The 19893-nt window shown below is 41.7% G+C and overlaps 1 protein-coding gene across 1 annotated transcript in view; it reads left to right on the top strand.

Moving 5' to 3' along the window:
* Positions 1-19893, top strand: part of adamtsl2 (ADAMTS-like 2) — a 47006-nt gene that overhangs the window by 23480 nt on the left and 3633 nt on the right. Inside the window, 11 exon segments of the mRNA XM_039804039.1 lie at positions 8383-8528; positions 9042-9165; positions 9727-9902; positions 12149-12407; positions 13464-13827; positions 15392-15495; positions 16052-16178; positions 16287-16500; positions 17375-17530; positions 18938-19108; positions 19684-19860. Of these exon segments, the coding sequence (XP_039659973.1) occupies positions 8383-8528; positions 9042-9165; positions 9727-9902; positions 12149-12407; positions 13464-13827; positions 15392-15495; positions 16052-16178; positions 16287-16500; positions 17375-17530; positions 18938-19108; positions 19684-19860 (2018 nt within the window).

Raw genomic sequence — 19893 nt, 5'->3', positions numbered from 1 at the left:
AACAATAGTTTGAGGTCATACATGAAATAAGGGAAATGGAAAGGTTGAACTAGGGTCTGAGAAAAGGTGCCAAAAGATTGTAGAAGTGGACATTTTACTTAAATAAAGCATAAGGACATTGCAGCTTGGACTCATTAGTGGATAAAGATGACTTGAAATGTATACATTTTATTTCTATTTTTGTATCACCACTTTCCTCTTGTTTCTCCCCTTTTTACGATTTATTTTATTTTTATGTTATGTTTATGGTGTTTTTTCCATATATCACTCACAAATTGAGGCAACTGTCTGCTGTTACAATAGTACTGAAAATTCAATAAAAACTTCACCAGATGCATTTATGTTTTAGCTGAATAGTGCTCGTTAATTTCCCAATACAGAATTAACACATCGCCAAAATGTAAGTCTCACAGACAAGATATGGTATGATCAACATGAATATGAATTCATGAATACAAAATGATTTTGTATAATTTTAATATAACTAACATTCGCTTAAAAAAAAAGATTGGATGTGTTTAATGTGGTGAAAGATGTCGCTTTAAAAAGAGTAGTAGTAGTAGTAGTAGTAGTTTAGCTAATTATAATAAATATACAAACATTAAACATTTTAAACCTTATGTGATCAGTGTTAAAACAAATGTAAGATGAGATTCAACGTTGCCCCAAAATTTCTTTCTTTGTAAAAGCGATCAGCGTTAAAGTAAGTAGTACTACTTTTGCATTTTACTCTGGTCTTATGTTATCTGCATTTCAACCTGAGCTCAGAGCTTCGTACTATGGATTTTACTTATTATTTACAAACATTACCAGTGTTAAAAAACAAAGTGCTTGTGACATTTTTGTATTAATACAGCTTTTTAAAATGATATTGTATTCTCCTTGGACGTACACAATATGTATAAAAATGTAAGATGAGATTCAACTTTGCACCCTGTCCTGTTTTTTTTTTTTTTTTTTGTAAAACACCAACGTTAAAAGTAAGTAGTACTATCTTGAAGTATTTAATAATAAGTATAAGTAAGTAACCCTGGTCTCATGTTATCTGCATTTCAACCTGAGTGCTAGATTATTTTAATTGTCTTTTTTTCTATCTACAACATCTATCAATGTTGGAAGATCTCTCTTGGAGTAGACTAGTTTCTACCTTTAACAGAGCAAGGGCCTCTAGCTTGCAGTTGTCAGCTAAGGTCAAACTCTGCTCTGCACGCTTACACACACACACACACACTACACACACACACACACACACACACACACACACACACACACACACACACACACACACACACACACACACACACACACACTCATTTATATGTTTTATGAGGGACCAACACTTTATAACCATCACTTGTGGGGGCCACCTTTCTAAAGGTGCTAGACGTATGAAAAAAATCAAGTATACTCAGCATAGCTTTGTTAGCTTATACCTTCAAACATCTGAATTGATAAGTAATGACTTCCCCCATCCTATATGGGGACTTGTAAAAAACTGAGTTAACATGGTTGGTTGGACCTCATTTGCATGTTATTTACATAATTCACACAAATTCCATCGTGATTAGTGGGGACTTTGCAACAAATAAATTAAATAAAGGTTTAATTTACAGATTTAATCCATGTAGAATGAAAATATGCATAAACAGTACTTTAATAACAAAATTTGTAAATTCATCTTAGCTTAGTCGTTTATAGATAGCGTATATGTGGAGCATGAAGCTTGAAAAACCATCACACATCTTAACATAGCAAAACATATGATTTATTGATATACAGTTGAAACCAGATATTTACATACACTTCAGAAAACTTATCAGTAAACTTTTATTTCTTTACTGTCATACATGAAATCAGAGTAAACTTTTTCTGTTTTAGATCTCCATTTGAGTTAATTGGTGGCACGCCAGGGGATGCATATAAAGGCACACCTCAAACACAGAGCCTCTTTCTTTGACATCATGGGAAAATTAAGAGAAATCAATCAAGACATCAGGAAAATGATTGTGGACATCTACAAGTGTGGCTCATCCTTGGGTACAATTTCCAGATGCCTGAAGGTCCCACGTTCATCTGTTCAGACAATAATATGCAAGTATAAAAAACATGGGAATGTACAACCATCATACCGCTCAGGAAGGAGACCGATTCTGAATCCCAGAGAGGAAGGTTTTTTGGTGTGAAATGTGCGAATCAATCCCAGGACAACAGCAAAAGACCTTGTGAAGATGCTAGCTGAAACTGGTAAGACCGTGTCCACAGTAAAACAAGTCCTGTACCACCATGAGCTAAAAGGTTACTCTGGGAGAAGAAAGCCATCACTTCAAAACCACCATAAAAAAGCCAGACATGTGGACAAAAATCTTAATTTCTGGAGTCCTGTGGTCTGACGAAACAAAGATTGAACTGTTCGGCCATAATGATAAACGGTATATTGGAAGAAAAAGGGCAAGCTTTGAATCCTCAGAACACCATCCCAAGTGTGAAGTATGGGGGTGGTAGTATAATGTTATGGGGTTGCTTTGCTGCATTAGGAACTGGTGCACTTCACAAAATAGATGGCCTCATGAGAAAGAAAAGAAAATGTTGTGGATATATTGAAGCAACATCTCGAAGACATCAGCCAGGAAGTTAAAGCTTGGAACAAATGGGTCTTCCAAATGGACACTGACCCCCAAGCATACCTCAAATTAGTTACAAAGTGGACAACAAAGTCAAGGTATTGGAGTGGCCATCACAAAGCCCTGATCTCAATCCCATAGAACATTTGTGGGCGGCACTGAAAAGGCGAAAGTGCAAGCAAGAAGGCCTACAAACCTGACCCAGTTACACCAGTTCTGTCAAGAGGAGTGGGCCAAAATTCCAGCAAACTATTGTAGAAAGCTTGTGGAAGGATACCCAAAAACGTTTGGCCCAAGTGAAACAGGTAATCCTACCAAATACTAAGAAAGTGTTCGGCGTTGGAGGGTGCCGATGATGATGATGAAAAAGGGGTTTAGGAGAGCCGGTTGCCGTCAGTGCTGCAAATAAATCACGGGGTGTTAAGCGGCGTTCCGGGGACGGATGACACCACTCCAGATCCTCTGGGAAGAAAAAAAACATCACACATTACAATCCGCGCAATAAAAAAAGCATTTTAACTATTTTGGCAAATAATTAGCTCATAAAAAATTAGACCCACCCGTTTTGCTAGTTCTTTGTGTCTCACGATTTTAGGTCTATAGAGGCTCCGTGGCAGGGGCAAGAGACTGTTGGTCAGCATCCCCAAATATCAATCTTTTTCTCATGTTTTCATACGAACTCCTTATTTTGTCTCTTCTGATGACATAGTCAATGGTATCAAACTGTTTCTTCAAAATCTCCCAGTCACACCATTGGTATAAAGAAGACGTTTTTAAACCATTTGTTGTATTCCTCGTTAGAAACAGGGTATGGTTTTAACTTCCATTCTTCAGGACCACGGGCTGCAACTAACTTCTCCCTTTCGCTGCATACGCTAAGGAAAATAAAATCCTCTGTAGGTCTAGTGAAACGGTCTGCTTCCACACGATAGACACTGGCTCCAATGCTACTGTCCCATTGACAAACATACACTAGCTCAGGTAAGCCAGGATTTTCAAGGTCTGGGCAGACAACCTCACGAAAAAGGCTCCAGTCTTTCACAGAGATTGTACAGGCTGTTTTGGCTTTGCCAGAAAGTTCGACAGCAACACTAGTGTAAACAGCTAATGTCACGTATCCTGCACTGTATCGAATTGAATATCTGTATCCATTGACACCGACATATTCTAGATCAGATGTACACGATTCAGTCATGCTTGTAGGAAAGATCTCTGGACGGAATCGCTTCTTTCTGGGAGCCTGGCTCAAACCGCATGTTGTTCCAGTATTAGCATCGTGGTCGTCTGATGCCTCTTTTCGAGGGGCCTGTCGCAAGCCAAATAGTGTTCCAGTCTCTCCACCTCCCCATGACTCTTTTCGGGGGTTAGTGTACAGAGCAAAGGTAGGGGGTCCTACTCTAGCTGTCTCACATTCTTCAACATCAGATGATCCTGATTGTTGTCCAAATGTGTGGATAGACATGGCTGAAAAACGATTCCTCTTGTTTTCACCAAAAGAATTAAAAAAGAAAATCCACAGCTGGTTTTGTTGAAGGGTGAGAAAAAAACGAGCTAGTTAAAAACTGCAGGTAAAAAGTGAGCAGCCAGCATGAAACCAAGACTTTTAAATCCTACAAGCCACGCCCTGCATGACGATTTAACACCCCCAACAATAGCCCTCACATTTACAAGCTAACCATTGGTCTATCAGGCGTTTTTAACACCTTTACAAATGTAAATACATCATCACGTCAGGAGAGGTAACCCCACCCTACGCAGTATGGCCGCGACGTCATCACAACTGCGAGATGCGCTCCCAGATTCGGCCGCTAGAGGCACAGCTGCGTGATGTGCACGCGTCTTTGATTTCTCACTGGTTCGCTTATTTGAAATGAAAACGCTATTACTGGTATAGAGTGTTGGAGCATGGGAAAAAGGGGTGTGTTGGGGAAAAGGGGAGGAACATCGGGCCAGAACGGCAGCCACACGAGGTTCAGACACCGAGCCTCGCTATATGCATCTCCAACCTTTGGGCTAAGTCATTTCTCCCCAACCCCTACACAGCGATGCATGTACGGTTTCCACGTATATGAACGTGTCATGATTTACATGCTCTGTGGATGCTTTTACAAGGTCACTGACACTCGTGACACATTCAGACTTGCTGCTTGGGAGATGCAGGGTCCATATGAATCTTGTCATGGTGTCAGCGTCGAGGTCCCCGAGTGTATGGCACACATTCTCCCTGACATCAGCTGCATTTCCTTGGATAGCGTTGCGATATTCAGCAAATTTGACGTTTGACTGATTTGACGTTTGGCCACCGTCACGGGTGCCGCTAGGGATCCTTTCCACCAGGTCATTACGGTGTATGCGCTTCAGCAGGATGATCAAGACCGGCCGGGCTTTATCGTTGCGCAGCGCGGGGCGATTGCATCTGCTATCTGGGTTCTATGAGTCAGGCGATCCAAAACGGCTCGAGCAATGGGCCTTCGACCAAACACTTGTATGTCGCGCAGGAAATACTTGAGTCCCACAAAATCCTCAGTGCCGGGATCGTCCAAGATGGCAAGTATCTCTCCGGACACCTCGGATGCTGCGGACGAGCCACAGAAGACGTTGTGGTTGTCGTTGTCCTCCCAGGTTTCCATAAACGTCTTACAAACACCCGTTGCCCTTCTTCCTTGCATGGTCGATCAAGGCCCTAGCCCTGTCCCGAAAGTGCCTCTCATAGCCTGGATGTACTCCAACTCTTCACCTGATATCATCTCTGGTGCAACAGAACATCGGCCACGTAGTTCACTCTGGCCATGTTACTGGCCTCTATGTAGCTGAGTCTTTTTCGGGTAAGACTTTCCATGGTAAGATACTCTGTGTGAGGCCACATTCAAAATCGTTAGACGGTGGATACTTGTTTGGACATGTGTGTCTTCGTAGGGTAAAACGGGGAATCTCTCTCTCTCTCTCTTTTCTCTCTCTCTCTCCACATTCTGCTCCAAATAGTGTAAAGATACTTGATTTAATTCTTACTCAGGCCCTCATTTCAAACGCATCTGTGGCATGTTCTGTCGCTGTCTGCTTCAGTCTTTATACTATTGTAAGGGGGTGTGGTTAGGAAAATTCTGAACGGGCGTAGTTTGGAAACTTCTGGAAAAAAAGGTGTGGTATGGAAGCCGTTCGATGCGTGGTAAAAACACAAACAAAAAAACACTGTTGTTTTCTTTGAATTCAGTTTTATGAGGGTCGTAAATACTTAAGGAAGTACTGATCTTTTTTAAATTGACATCTTTCACCACATTAAACACATTTTTTTTTTTTGTCAAATGTGCTAGTTACATTAAAATTATACAAAATAAGTTTTGTATTCACAAATTCATGTTGAACATACCATATCTTGCCTGTAAGACTTACATTTTGGCGACATTGTTTTAATTCTGAATTACAACGCAACGTCTCTAAAACATAAATGCATCCGGGTGAAGTCATATAACTTCAAGTTAGAACTATTTACTTTAACGCCTGGGCGTTTTACAAAGAAACATATTTGGTTCAGGTTGCATTTTGTATAAATACAAAAGCATACTTTTTTTTTTTAATTTTTGTTTGCATCTTTCACCACATTAAACACAAACAATCTTTTAAGTCAATGTGGTTACATTTAAATGATACAAATGTATTCACAAATTAAAATTCATATGCATATGTGTGCGAACATTAGTGGCTCACATGCACGCGGCAACATGACAACATGTACGTGACAACATGAACTGTGTCTGTTTGTGTGGCGGTGTTTCATGTGTATAATGGCACACAAGCACAGGAAAGTTGTAGGAGTGTGTGTATGGATGAATATTATACTTTTTTTTTTCTATGGCGGTCATTTTGACCGTAAACAAAAATAAATGTGACTAAGTAAAAAAAAACACTAAAAATTAAAAAAAAAAAAAAAAAAAATGTTTTTAAATTTTCAAATGCCATTTGTGGTTTTGTGTGATCTGTTGAAAATGTTTTTTTTTACTACTTCTCACTGGTTCGTTTATTTGAATTGAAAACGCAATTTCTGGTAGAGTGTTGCTGTGGGCATGGGAAAAAGAGGCGTGGGAAAAGGGGTATGTTGGGAAAAGGGAGTGAACACCGATCCCCGGCCAGAACGAGAAGGCACAGCCAGATGAGTAGGAGCAGCGGAGGACGCAGGACAGCCAGACATATGGACTAGAGCTAAGCATGCACAGACATACGATCAACATGTACTGACAACATGAACTGTGGCTGTTTGTGTGTGTGTGTGTGTGTGTGTGAGTGTGTGTGAGTGTGAGTGTGTGTGTGTGTGTGTGTGTGCGTGAGTGTGGGTAGAAATGCATTGACCTTTGGGCTTAGGCCCATTCACGCTTATTACAACCACTTACTTGGCCTGTTGTAAGAGGAGCCTTACATATTCCTATTTTACAACCCTGCCTTACACACGTTCTGCTCTCTGCTCCAAAGAGTGTAAAGATACTTGATTTAATTCTTGGTCATTGGCTCATTTCAAACGCATCAGTGTTACTCAAACTTACATTCATGCTGTGTGTAGAATGAAAAACCTATCTTTCTCTGTTTCAAACGGGGAAGAAACCCTTTTTATGCTCAAAATTTAACGCTACACCCCTCTTCTCTCACTGGATCATTTCAAACACATCCGGATATTTCATCTCTAACGCTCATTGGATCATTTAAATGAAACATTTTTCTACTTCCTGTGACGCCCTCATTGCAGCACTTAACACACGTCATTTCCGGGACACGCCTTCCTTCTAGAAGCTTCCAGAACAGACCAGTCACACACACCTGGAAGGCATCAATCACTTTCTGATAGGTTGTGACCTCTTGACCCCCAGGTCAAAAGGTCATCCATCAAAATCCCACATACCAAAGTGACAGAAACCTCCTCCTTATATCTCTTGTGTTACAAAGTGACCACGTTTGTCTCTGAAGTAAAGGCTGGACTACAGTAGAGCTGTTTGGAGCAGTTTGAGAAAAGTGTTTTCTGTTGGAGATGGTAAGTCCCCTTTTTGGGGTGGACTTTTGGTTTTTCACTTTGTCAACCTATAACGTACACAAAAAGATATATGACACAATAAAGGAAAGTGGAAAAGCCAAAAAGCAAAATATGAGCACTTTAAAACTGTAACTGTTAATACAGTGTGTTGTTTTAAAACCTGTTTCTTATTAATATCTGGAAGTGTTTTTTATTGATTCACATTGTTGGCTTTTATTGGTAAGTAAGTAGTTATTAAAACAAAAGTTTGAATGAGGGACGAGATATCTCACAACTTCATCTTTCCTCTCTGTGGTTCCTGCACTGAGAGAGAAAATTCTGAAAAAGGCAACAAGAAGACATTTGTGGAGAATGTGAGAATCGGGGAGACTGGAGTTTAACATACTTCTCAAGCTCCACTAATCAAAACAGAGAATTCTCATCAACTGTTTTAACCCCTTTTCAGCTCATAGTTTTGGTATCACAGCATCTTTTGTTTCCAGCAGCAGCAGCAGCAGCAGCAGCAGGAGAGTGTTTTCAGCAAACAAGCTCTGATAAACCCACTGTACACTACTGCTGTACCTGCCCAGCACCAAACAGCAAACAGACACAGCGACTAGCTGGTGAAAATGTGGAACATCTAGCAGCTAAAGAGACAGATATATTTCTAACAGCAGTGACTAAGAATATGTAGGTAAAAGTACAGATTGTGTTATAGTTGTATTGGTTATAAGACAGTGACCTTTGACGTGTTTTCCTCTCCAGATGACTACGTTCACATCTCCAGTAACCCCTGCGACCTCCACTGCACCACGACCGATGGCCAGAGGCAGCTGATGGTGACGGCACGAGACGGCACTTCATGCAAGTACAGCAGTTACCGCGGCGTCTGTGTGGACGGTAAGTGTGAGGTGAGTCCAGCTTCTTCTTTACTTTGTACCTCAATCAGTTTCACTCTACTTTGAGTTTTCAGCACCACTGAAAGCACCACATCAAGTCTGTATTAACCACAGGGAGGAAGCAGCAGCTTTTCAGCTGTCGGGCAAACAGTGCAAGGCAATGAAGTGTAAAGTTTCAAAATATTCATATAAACTGTTACACAGTCTAAAAGTTCATCCAGAAAGACTACAGGCAAGTTGAGCTGAGGATTCCTCAGTGCATTGAGATTTCAAAATTTAATGCGTTAAATAGTCTACATGCACACTGCTCTTTTGTGACTTTCATAAATATTCTACCCTTAAAGAATAGTTTATGTCACGCTTAATCTTTTTGGATCACCTTCCAAAAGAATCAAATCTCATCATAGAAAGTATTTGCTTGCTTCTACATCACTACCAAATTATCACTGATAACTTATTCACGATTTATAGGAGATTTTGTTTTATTTTGTACTCTCTACTTCCACTTCCCACTCTGCTGCTCAGCCAATCGGATGTGACGGAGTACTGTTTTCCTCGAACACCTTGGATAAGTGTGGAGTCTGTCAGGGGGACGGCAGCAGCTGCAGCAGAGTCACTGGAAACTTCCGCCGTGGGGCCACGACTCTGGGTGAGCTTCTGGGTTCATTTGTCCCAGGCTGTCCTCCCATAAATATTTGTCTATTTTATTATGTAGGACTTGATTCATCTCTAATATACGCACAAATATTTAGTGAGAAATTAAAAGTATTAAAGTCATCAGGATTGGTCAGAACAGGTTTTATTGGACAAATAAACAACCTTAAATTAAAAATAGAAAAGGCAAAATATAAAAAAAGCATGAGGTGACCCTGACCACTTTTATATTTGCTTTCCTGTCATCAAGGTTACTCTTTTATCACTCAAATCCCTGAAGGATCATGGGACATCCAGATCATTGAGAGGAAGAAGTCGGCCCGATGTTCTAGGTGGGTACTCCCTCATTTTCTTCTCCTAACACACGTAACTATTTATGTGTGTTCCTTGATTCCACACACACTCACAAAGGACAAGTGTGCAACAATTAACAGTCTTTCTACATGTTAAATGGAAATGTTTGGTTTTAATTTGATGGAGAAAATGCAGGACTTTCTACAGTCTGTTTTCAGAGTTTTTGTACCTCTCAGAGTTTTCTATTGGTCTTCTTCCCCAGCTGTGACCGACCAGGCGGGCAACTTCTTCTTTAATGGCGGCTACAAGGTGGACACTCCTCAGAACTTTCACGCAGCAGGTGCCGCTTCTGGTACCGCCCGGCCCATGGATGTTTATGAGACCGGATCGAGTACATTGTCGCCAAAGGCCCCATCGAACCGGGCCATCAATATTCTGGTACACCTAACCTTCCTCCATCTGCCTCTCTCACTTGAACTCTTTCTCCACACTCACCTGTTGCTTCTTTATCATGAAGCTCTCCTCCAAATGCTCTTTTAGAAGATTGTAGTTAAACAGGCTAAGAAAATTATTAACGGACTCCTCCCGTTTCTTGTATTCAGAATATGAACTGCTCCCATCAGGCAGATGCTATACAGTTCCAATTAAATACAGAAGAAGATGCCTTAATAGGTATAACAATGATTTTATCCCTCTATCAGTGAATCTCCTAAACTAATGACATAAGCAGGGGATAGCAGTGAGATAAGGGGCATATTTGAATGCACTTTACGTCTGTTACTGCACAATAAGTTATATACAATAAATAAGTTTCCTGTGGCTATCTAATAAAAGAAGAATGCCAAAAAAAAATATTTAAAAACTGTAAAAAAAAAACTTACTAGGAATATACATTTTTTGCATCAATATGCTGCTGTGGGCTTGCACTGTATCTTCACTGTGACAAGCTGTGGTGGTTTCATGTACAGAGGACAAAATGGAAATCTCTTGTGGAGTACTACCGCTTATGTCAAAAAGTAGTAGAAAATGTGTATTGATTTATATGTGCTTTTGGTTCTCCTGTCAAGACACTTTGTAACTATTGTTTTTAAAGGTCATATACAAATAGTTATTATTATTTTTTATTATTCTAAAGTGTATAGTGTCTCCCGAGGGAGCTGAGTGAAGTCTGATAATAAAGATGTCCTCAAGAGAAGTAAAAAAAAGTTTTAAAAAATCTAGGTGTGGAGTTACAAAGGCTAAAGGCTGCTACAAGCATAACACCCCGGTCTCTGACTAAACTGTTGGCCCTCAATTGCATTGCATTGTGGGTAATGTAGGCACCAGGTTTTGACAAGGAATAATAATGCATGCAAAAAGATTAATATCTCTGGGTCTGCTCCATTGGTAGACGTACTCTTTTAAGGCCAGTTGATAATGCAACTCATCTACACCAAGAATCTGACCACTAACCTGCACCTGCCTGCCCTGGGACTGCTAACCCCCAAAGTAAATGTGCATGCACATGTATGAACTGCACAAAGTACCTCCTCATTTTACTGTCATATTCAACTAAGGTTCTCCTCCAAAGCTTTTAATTAAAGAAACAAACTGACGTTTGTTGTTTTGGCCTCTGCATTTTTTGTTAGCTAATTGTAAAATAAGAAGCCCAAGAATGTAAGCTTTAGGCTACTGTTCTGAACTCTTGAACTTAATAAAGGTCACTCTGATTAAGACTGCTGACTCAGGAGGTAGCAGTGAAGACCGCCAACCCTTGAGCAAATAAAATTGAGCACAGAGTCTATTAAGAATACAACAAGATGCTCATGTGTGATTACAGTGGTCAGTGATGGTGTAGCAGCTCAGCCTCTAGAAAATGAGTAATGCCCAAAATGTTTGTATCATCGTAAATGTAGAGATGTGCGATGCAGACGTAATGGCAAGTCTGTGTCTCAGGTTGATTGTGTTCTGACAGCAGCCATTCATCCCAAACAGAGTCTATGTCACAGGCTGGGTTTGACAGATCTCTCTACAGGATGCTGGATCACAGAGATCTACCTGGACGCTCATTGTAGCTCTGCTGGTTATTCTCTGCTAAAGAGTTTTTAATCTTCAGACCTATAAGCCAGGATGCACACCATGTAACAGCCTTTCCTTAAAGAGCTGCATATTCTCAATCTGAATTATAATCTTAAATCTAGTGATTTGTAAAACTGTGGCAGACTCACATACAGTAGAGCTGATAGTCTATCAGTGGCCAGTCAAGCCAGGTCCAGTACAAGCATGCATGCAATGGAGTCCAATACAACAACCCTGCAATAAATCCTGCCAAGTTCTACAGTTGCACTGACTGCACATTGTCCTGGGGAAACATAATCTTAATAATGTATGCTCACATCTCTCCTACATCAAGGTCATTCATAAATATAAAGTCATTTTTTTTAAATAACCTTTTGTTTTAAGAACATTTTAAAGGCAGTTCTGAAACCAGTTATAATAGATGACAGTTTAGGAGTTGGTTTTTAAATACAATCGACAGAAATAACAGACCTTAGTGTAAAATCAGTTTGAGGGACTTTGGTCCTAGTTGACTCTCCTTGTTACTGGTCAGAAATCTGTATAAATTAACCCAACCTTGATTTGACTCCCTTCCCTCGTCACTCAGGTGTGGAACCAGAACGGCACCGTCGCACCATAAATCACAGAACACCGATACCTCCCGAGACTCCCTGCCACCCGTCCCACCTCCTCCCGTCTACACCGGGTCAGACACCTCAGCCGGAGAGGTTTCTGTTGAGGTAGGGGGGCCGATGGCCCCTAACAGCAGTATTTATGACCAGGCGGCCCCTGAGAGCCAGTTGGAGCCGGGAGATGGGCAGAAAGGCCAAGAGACCAACGAGGTGTATGAGGAGACAGCGGCCATCGACTGCGACCAGGACGGAGCAGCTGCCCCAAAATTTACAGGTAAGAACTAATGTAACACCTTAGATCTGTGTGTGTTGTATGAGTATACAAAAATGCAGGCACCACCCAATCACCATGGAAAACGAGCAAATCACCAGTGATGGAGGAAGAAGTCAGATCCTTTACTTACTGTAAGTGAAAGTACTAAATCCACACGAGAACCACATTCCACCACTGCAAATTTTTTAGGTTAGAGGCTTAAATGATTGATGCCTACCATGCTAAAATCTAAGCATGAAAGGCCAAAATATCTGGGATAGGATAATATTGTCCATGCTGATATATTGGTTGGGCTCTAATGTGAGGTGTTTTTTTGGCAGATGACACAAAATAGGTCAGATTTTACAGCCGATCCTCTATCTCGCTCACTTTTTCTGTGTGTGTGTGTGTGTGTGTGTGTGTGTGTGTGTGTGTGTGTGTGTGTGTGTGTGTGTGTGTGTGTGTGTGTGTGTGTGTGTGTGTGTGTGTGTGTGTGTAAAAAAAAAAGTAGCCGCTCTTTGGAGCGCTGCATTATTTATGGTACAGACACATAAAGAGGATCAGCAGCAGATGAAAAATTCAGAGTTTCTTGGTGTGTTTTTTTTCCTTTTCAAAAAGGCTGCATCACAAACATGGGCGGTAATGGCCTTCCTGTGGGCTCTCAGCTCACTGTCGAGGCCATTACACCACCGCTTTGGGTGCCGGTGAGAAGAGATGGAGAGGTGGTTGAAAGGCTCACCAAACACTTTCTACACAGGCTGAGGTCATATTACAGACCAGACAAAGTCACCAGAGCACTGACTTTCTCCTCTCGTTGTTTTTTTTTTTCCTTTTTGGTTATTTTTTATTCACTCACCATTTTTTTAAATCTTCTGCAAATATTGTAATTTTAAATTCCCATCTCTTTCCTGCACAGGTGTGACACTTTAGAACAGCTGCAAAGTCTTCCAATCTGAGCTGAATAAATTACGTTCTCAAGTGCAACATGACCAAAAGCTCCATCTCAGATTAATTGAATATGATATCAATTTGCTCTCCAAGCAAAGCTGAATTTTCCTTTCCACTTTGATCCATCAGAAGGAAACAGCAGCCATGCAGGCAGCACTGCCAACCCTGCCTCTGCTGGTGGACCCCTGGATACAGGACCAGACTCCCCAAACCTCATTTGGAGGGTCCTGCTGGATGGCCGAATTGGCCCTGATGAGCTGCTCATCAACATCTCAACCAATCAGCTTCTGACAGAGGGAGACAGTTTGTTCCCGTCAGATGTGGGACCAGCGGAGGCGGACCTAAGCAGCCTAGAGCAAGACGGGCTGATGGGTATCAACGAGACGCTGGAGTTTACTCTGGGTCGCAAACGCAACGACAGCGGGGACAGTTCCTTCCAGAACAAAACAGTGCAGAGCGCTGGGAGGACCTCCAGCCGCTCCAACAGAACCAGGTAATCAAACAGAACACAGGTAGAGCATCAAGTACATCGAATCTCAAATTAAGTTTTAAGATGAGCCGCAGCAGGTCCACTCATAGGAAGCCATTCCCTTCCGCCTGGATTCAGTCCTGACTGAATGTGTTCAGGTTTGGGTCACACTGGACCTGAATGTTCAGACACTGTCGAGCCCTCGGGTCTGCTGTGGGCTGAGGGAAAAGTATGCTGCAGGCTGAATGAGAAGCAATCTGGGGGCCGGGAACACTGGTTTTCCTCTGAAGATATCCTCAGAGAGATGTAGACCAGAGGGAGTGGCAGAGAGACAGACAGCAACACAGAAAAGCAAGAATGTGGCAAGACAGTGGTGCAAGCTACTTTAGGGGACAAAGAATCAGACAGAAAGTAGACAGACAAGCGGTAAGCCAGACAGAAAGCAGAACAAGTAGCAAGGAAGGCAAGCAAAGGATAAGTGAGACAGTAAGACAGACAGCTGCAAGCTAAACAAGTGGAAAACCAGGTAGACAGGTAGACAGACAGATACTTTAGGCAGGTAGATAGGACAGGTGGACTATAAATCACTTGGACAGAAAGAGTTCAGGTATATACAGAATGTAGGGCAGTTAGGCTAGACATGCAGGGAGATAGACAGACAGACAGACAGTAAAGCAGTTTGACACGTACTGTAGAGATATTGTACAGACAGTAAGACAGACAGGTAGACCTGGCAGGTTTTCCATTCATCATATTTATAATTCATGTTGGCTTCTCTCCTCTGTGTCCAAACATGGCTTCACCAGTTCTGCAGCCAGCAGCTATAAAACATGGGGCCGACACGCCCTTTCCTCTGAGAGACAGAGAGGAGAGGAAATGAGGAGAGCAGAGGAGCACAGAGGGGAGGAGGGGGGAGGAGAGGGGAGTACAGCCACACTTAGAGTCAAATAATTCAAGTTATTTGCAAGAAAAGTGAAAAATGTGATGCAAAGAGGGAAAGTGTGCTGTCCGACTGTAGTCACCTCTAGGGAGAAAATAATGTGCAGGAATCAGTCTGGCTTACATGGAGGGATGCCGGCGAAGAATAACTCAAAGTGATTTTCAAATAAACGTCTGGCAGAGGCAGAGGCAGCAACCAGTGTTATGACAAGAATGTGCACATGACTTTTATGTGATGTGATGAAAAAACAAAGTGCGTCTGCTGGGATGCAGGCTGTGAATCAGCTGTCACACTGTGGTCAGTCTCAGTGTGTGAGTGTTTCAGGCTCTGGTATCCTTAAATGTCCTTAAAAGAATATCTCACTGAAAATGTATCTTTTCAAAATCTGTCTTTTTAAATCTTGCTCCTTTGTGGGAGACAGTGGCTGTAATCAGCTCGGATTTACTGCAGCCACAGTTTATTTTACTGGTAAAAAAAAAAAGCTTCTATAGAAACTGTTCAAACTTCTCCACTCAACATTTGCATGCACGGTATGTTCCACTCTTAAATACTTGACACGAGGATAAATGATGCCACAGCTACTGCTTAAGTTTTTACTTTCCTTATATGTTTGTTTACATGTTTGCATGTGTGTGTGTGGGGTGACAGGGGGAATCAAAGGATCTACCAGAAGAACCTGAAGCTGAGTGCAGCTGACATGTATCGCTGGAAACTTTCATCTCAGGAGCCATGCAGCATGACTTGCTCTATAGGTACATGCAAACACACACACGCATGCACATGCACACACACACACACACACACACACTCTTAAAATATGATCAAGATCTACAATATCTGATGAAACCCAACAGACTGCAGACCAGGTTGCAGTAACACTTAAGGCTCTGACACTGGTTTGGTGAAGTGCACACTTGGTGCATCTTTCTGTGCATTTACACCGAAGGACGCTTGATTGAGTGATCATGTTTGAGGCCACAGCAGACAGATGTGAATAATAACAACATTGACTGCATTCCATTTAATTTCAATAAATATATGTATTTAAATCTCACATTTTTAAACAAAGTACAGTTACGTGCTTTATGATAAAACAGCCTTTGTACATATATGCTAGCCATCAAAAGTAACCTCAAAATGTTACTTTTTGCTGCTGCCGGTTGAATATTTAGTTTAGCTTTTCTTAACTTCTTTGATGGTAAAACCCCTTCTTTCTTTCTTGCGTTTTGGTCTCTTGTGTTTAAAATGTGCTATATAAATAGGTTTGCCTTGCTTCCTTCAGCTTATTGTTTCTTGCTCCCAATCCAGGAGTGTCAAAGTCCTTCGTCACATGTATTCGTTACGACGGCGTCGAGGTGCACGATATGTACTGTGACGCTCTGACCAGACCGGAGCCGGTCCACGACTTCTGTATTGGGAGAGAATGTCAGCCCAGGTACAATAAAAACATTTCAGTGAGCCAGAAATGATTCAAACATTGAGCAGGATGTATATTGCTACCTGTACAGACCCATGATGAGATGGGACTAATGTGGTGTTTCAGATGGGAGGCGAGCAGCTGGAGCGAATGCTCGAGGACCTGCGGGGAGGGTTTCCAGTTTCGCCAAGTTCGCTGCTGGAAGATGCTCTCGCCGGGCCTGGACAGCTCGGTCTACAGCGATGTCTGCACCATGGCCGACCTGGAGAGACCCGTGGAGAGACGACCCTGCAAGAGCCCCGCCTGCGGCCCACAGTGGGAGGTGGCAGAGTGGACCGAGGTACGAGATGTCTGTTATGATTTACCCTTCTGAGAGCACGTTTAAAACATAAGGACCAAGTAAACAAAGAGAGAAGTGTGTTTTACGGCTTCACAGTAGCCTACTCATGACTTTGCCTGTTCACAGCTGATAATGCTTTGCGACTCTGCGTTTTTTGTTTCGGCTTTTAGGTTTGTTCTTCATTCTAATTGTTTTAATTAGATTATTGTTTGATTTAATTTTTGAAAACTGATGGATTCTCCAGAGACACTTACCCGATAACAACATAAAAACCTAGATGTGATTTGAACCAAAGGGGTTTAAAAAAACTGAAAAGTGAAGAGTGAAATGAAATCAGAAATGTTGAACTTTTCTCTGGAGCAACGCGGTGTTCAAACAGCCATACGTCCAAATACAATCAGTCACTTGTGTTGTAGATAAATATTAGTCGTAAACATGTATTATGTTTTTCCCCTTAATTTATCAACTACAAACCAGGTGGCACAGTAGCACAGAATCAACAGCTATAAGGGTTGAATTGAGCAGCAGAGTTAGTTTTCTAGCCTTCTACAGGCAACAATACATATTAATATTAAATATATTATGGGGTAAATCAGTATCACTTCAGATTCTCAAGATCTGTTTGTTTCTGGTCTTTTCCAGCAGATGTCAGACTCTTTAAAAGCAAAATTTTACAAAGTGATTAAACATGGCTCCAAATAAGGGTAAACTGGAGCAGTTCCAAATGTAAAAGTAAAGCGCTAGTAGCAGTTCTCAGTCTGCAAAGTCTGGCAGTTTTCCAGAGAAACCTGGCTTTCCAACAGTGATCTGCCAATGCTTCACCTTTAGACATGACAGCATTTTTCTTATAAAAATGTGTCTCTGTGTGATCCAGTGTCCTGCTAAATGTGGCAGCAAAGCCCAGGTGACCCGAGATGTCCGCTGCTCTGATGAGACCCAACCCTGCGACCAGATGACCAAACCCCCAAACGTCAAAAACTGCACCGGTCCGCCCTGCGAACGCCAGTGGACTGTGTCAGAGTGGGGGCCTGTGAGTGTTTTTACTCCCCATGTACACGACATACAGAGACAGTAACACATACAGTATAACAACACATGTTACGTGTTTTGGAATTTATCGCCTGTAGCTGCTCTTGTTGCCGCTCTCATTATAGACATTATAGACAACTGACACAGTTACTTTGTATCCAAACAAAACAAAGTAGCAGACAGTAAAGTGAAGTCAGGCATTTCATTTTAAGCTAATTTGTATAACCTGAGTCCTGTTGAGTTCACTTTGACTTTCTTGCCTTATATTTTAAAATGTTTTTCCACTTTTTTAAACGTTTGAAGGGGTTGTTCGCCTCACCTGCTCCAGCTGTTTCTACTCCAGTGTGAATTTATGGTTTTTATTGTGTTGTACAGACAAATGTAGTTCCTGATGTTCCTTTCAAAGTCAAAGTCTGGAAACCTGCAGGTCTAATTTACAACCATGGAGTTCAACCAGGCACAAACATGGACGATGTGAAATGTTCTTTGCACAAAGTAAAATATTATTGAAACAGCTAATGTTGGGTCAGTAAAGTTTATATTATTATTTACAAAATTACTGTGAGCACAAGCACCTTTGCATTTTTGATGTGCCAACATAACAGCCCTTCAGTAAATCACTATTTTATGGAGAGGTGTTTGTTGTTAGCATCTGTATGGGTGGGTTGTTACTCCTCCTCCTCTTGTAAAGTGTACATCAGTTTGATTTGAAAGCACTTGTAAGTGTATTATAAGAAAGAAAAGAAAAAACTTTTTTTACTAACTTTTTGTTGTATCTATCAATGCAGATCTTTTTTTTTTTTATATCTGTCTCTGAGATTTCCGCCTCCACCCCTATTTAAAGGAGGTGAATGGAAATGCGTTTGTCTTAACCACAAGATCCACTGATAACGTATAACAATACCATATAAACATTATTTATAACATATAAGAGTTATTCCAAAAACAGAGGTTTTCTGGTTGTTTCAAGCTTTTGGTTTCACTTTAAAACCATCATTATTGACAGGTAGATAAACAGTCAAGTTCAAGTTCAAGTTAGTTCAAGTGTGGGTCAAATGTTTATAAAATATATAATACTTACAACAAATGCTTCTGTAAAAAGTACTTATCTTGCCTACAGTAGTGTGTTGTACCACTCTGTATGAATATTAAAACATGAGGTTTCATTGGAAGCTTCAGCTACAGTAAATAATCATCTCTGGTAACATGTGTAGGCACGTGATTTTATTTGATGTAACGTGTCGGGATGTGACTTAGTGTCATTTAATTTTAAGTGATGTCTCGTTTTTATTTAATACGAAGTGAGACAACCAAACATTGTTTGACTCTGAGCTTTGTGACAAAAGAGGCAGTGAAGAGAACAGGAATGCATACTGTTGATGATCCAGTTTGACCCTCATTGTCGCAGTGCTCGGGGTCGTGCGGCCAGGGGAAGACGGTCCGTCACGTGTACTGTAAGGCTGCGGAGGGTCGCGTGGTTCCTGAGAACCAGTGCTCTACGGAGGACAAGCCGCTGGCCATCCATCCCTGTGGGGAGAGAGACTGTGCCCCACACTGGCTGAGCCAAGACTGGGAGAGGGTAAGGCCTTGTCACAGTGTCGGAATTAAGATGTATCTGTTTATTACTTTACCTGAAACACTCATGTCATGTTATGGACAGTTATTCCATGGTTACGATTTTCACTTTCACATCAGCGAGAAAACACTTTGTTTTAAAGGTGCACTATGAGTTCCTGCGTGGTTTCAGCACGATTTAATTTGTGTCTCAAGTCGTAGGCATCTCTCCTTGATCCGCTAGCTGCCTGCCCCCTGAGTACACTGTGAAAAAGCCTGGTCTTGGGAGACACCACAGGGGTCGTAGACGTCAAACAAACACTAGGGGCACAGGCTGTGCACCAAAATACAACACCACGTTCCAGGCAATCACCGACAAGATGGTTGGGGGAGGTGGTGGGGGTTAGTGACAGTTAGTCAGTTAGTGATGACAGTTACGGAAACATAGGTGGAGGGGCGAGCTTGCTTTACTTGGAACGTCAACAGAAGAGACGTCATGCAGGAACTCATAGTGCACCTTTAACTGCTTTGTGAAGAATTCTCTGAAATGTAGAAAGTCCCGTATCAGACATACTAGTAACTTTCTGTTTTTGTCTGTAGTGTAACACAACCTGCGGTCGTGGCGTGAAGCGAAGGCTCGTCCTGTGCGTGGGCATCAGTGGAGGACAGTTCCAGACCTTCGATGATGAGGAGTGTGGAGGCAGCGAGAAGCCCGAGGAGGAAAACACCTGCTTTGAGAGGCCGTGCTTCAAATGGTACACCACCCCCTGGTCTGAGGTGAGGTCAGCACAGTACACTTCACCTCTGCTC

The sequence above is a fragment of the Perca fluviatilis genome, chromosome 6, assembly GCF_010015445.1.
Source record: "Perca fluviatilis chromosome 6, GENO_Pfluv_1.0, whole genome shotgun sequence".
NCBI classification, from domain to species: Eukaryota; Metazoa; Chordata; class Actinopteri; order Perciformes; family Percidae; genus Perca; species Perca fluviatilis.
Note: the sequence above shows the minus strand (reverse complement) of the source record. Positions and strands in the feature narration are given on the sequence as shown.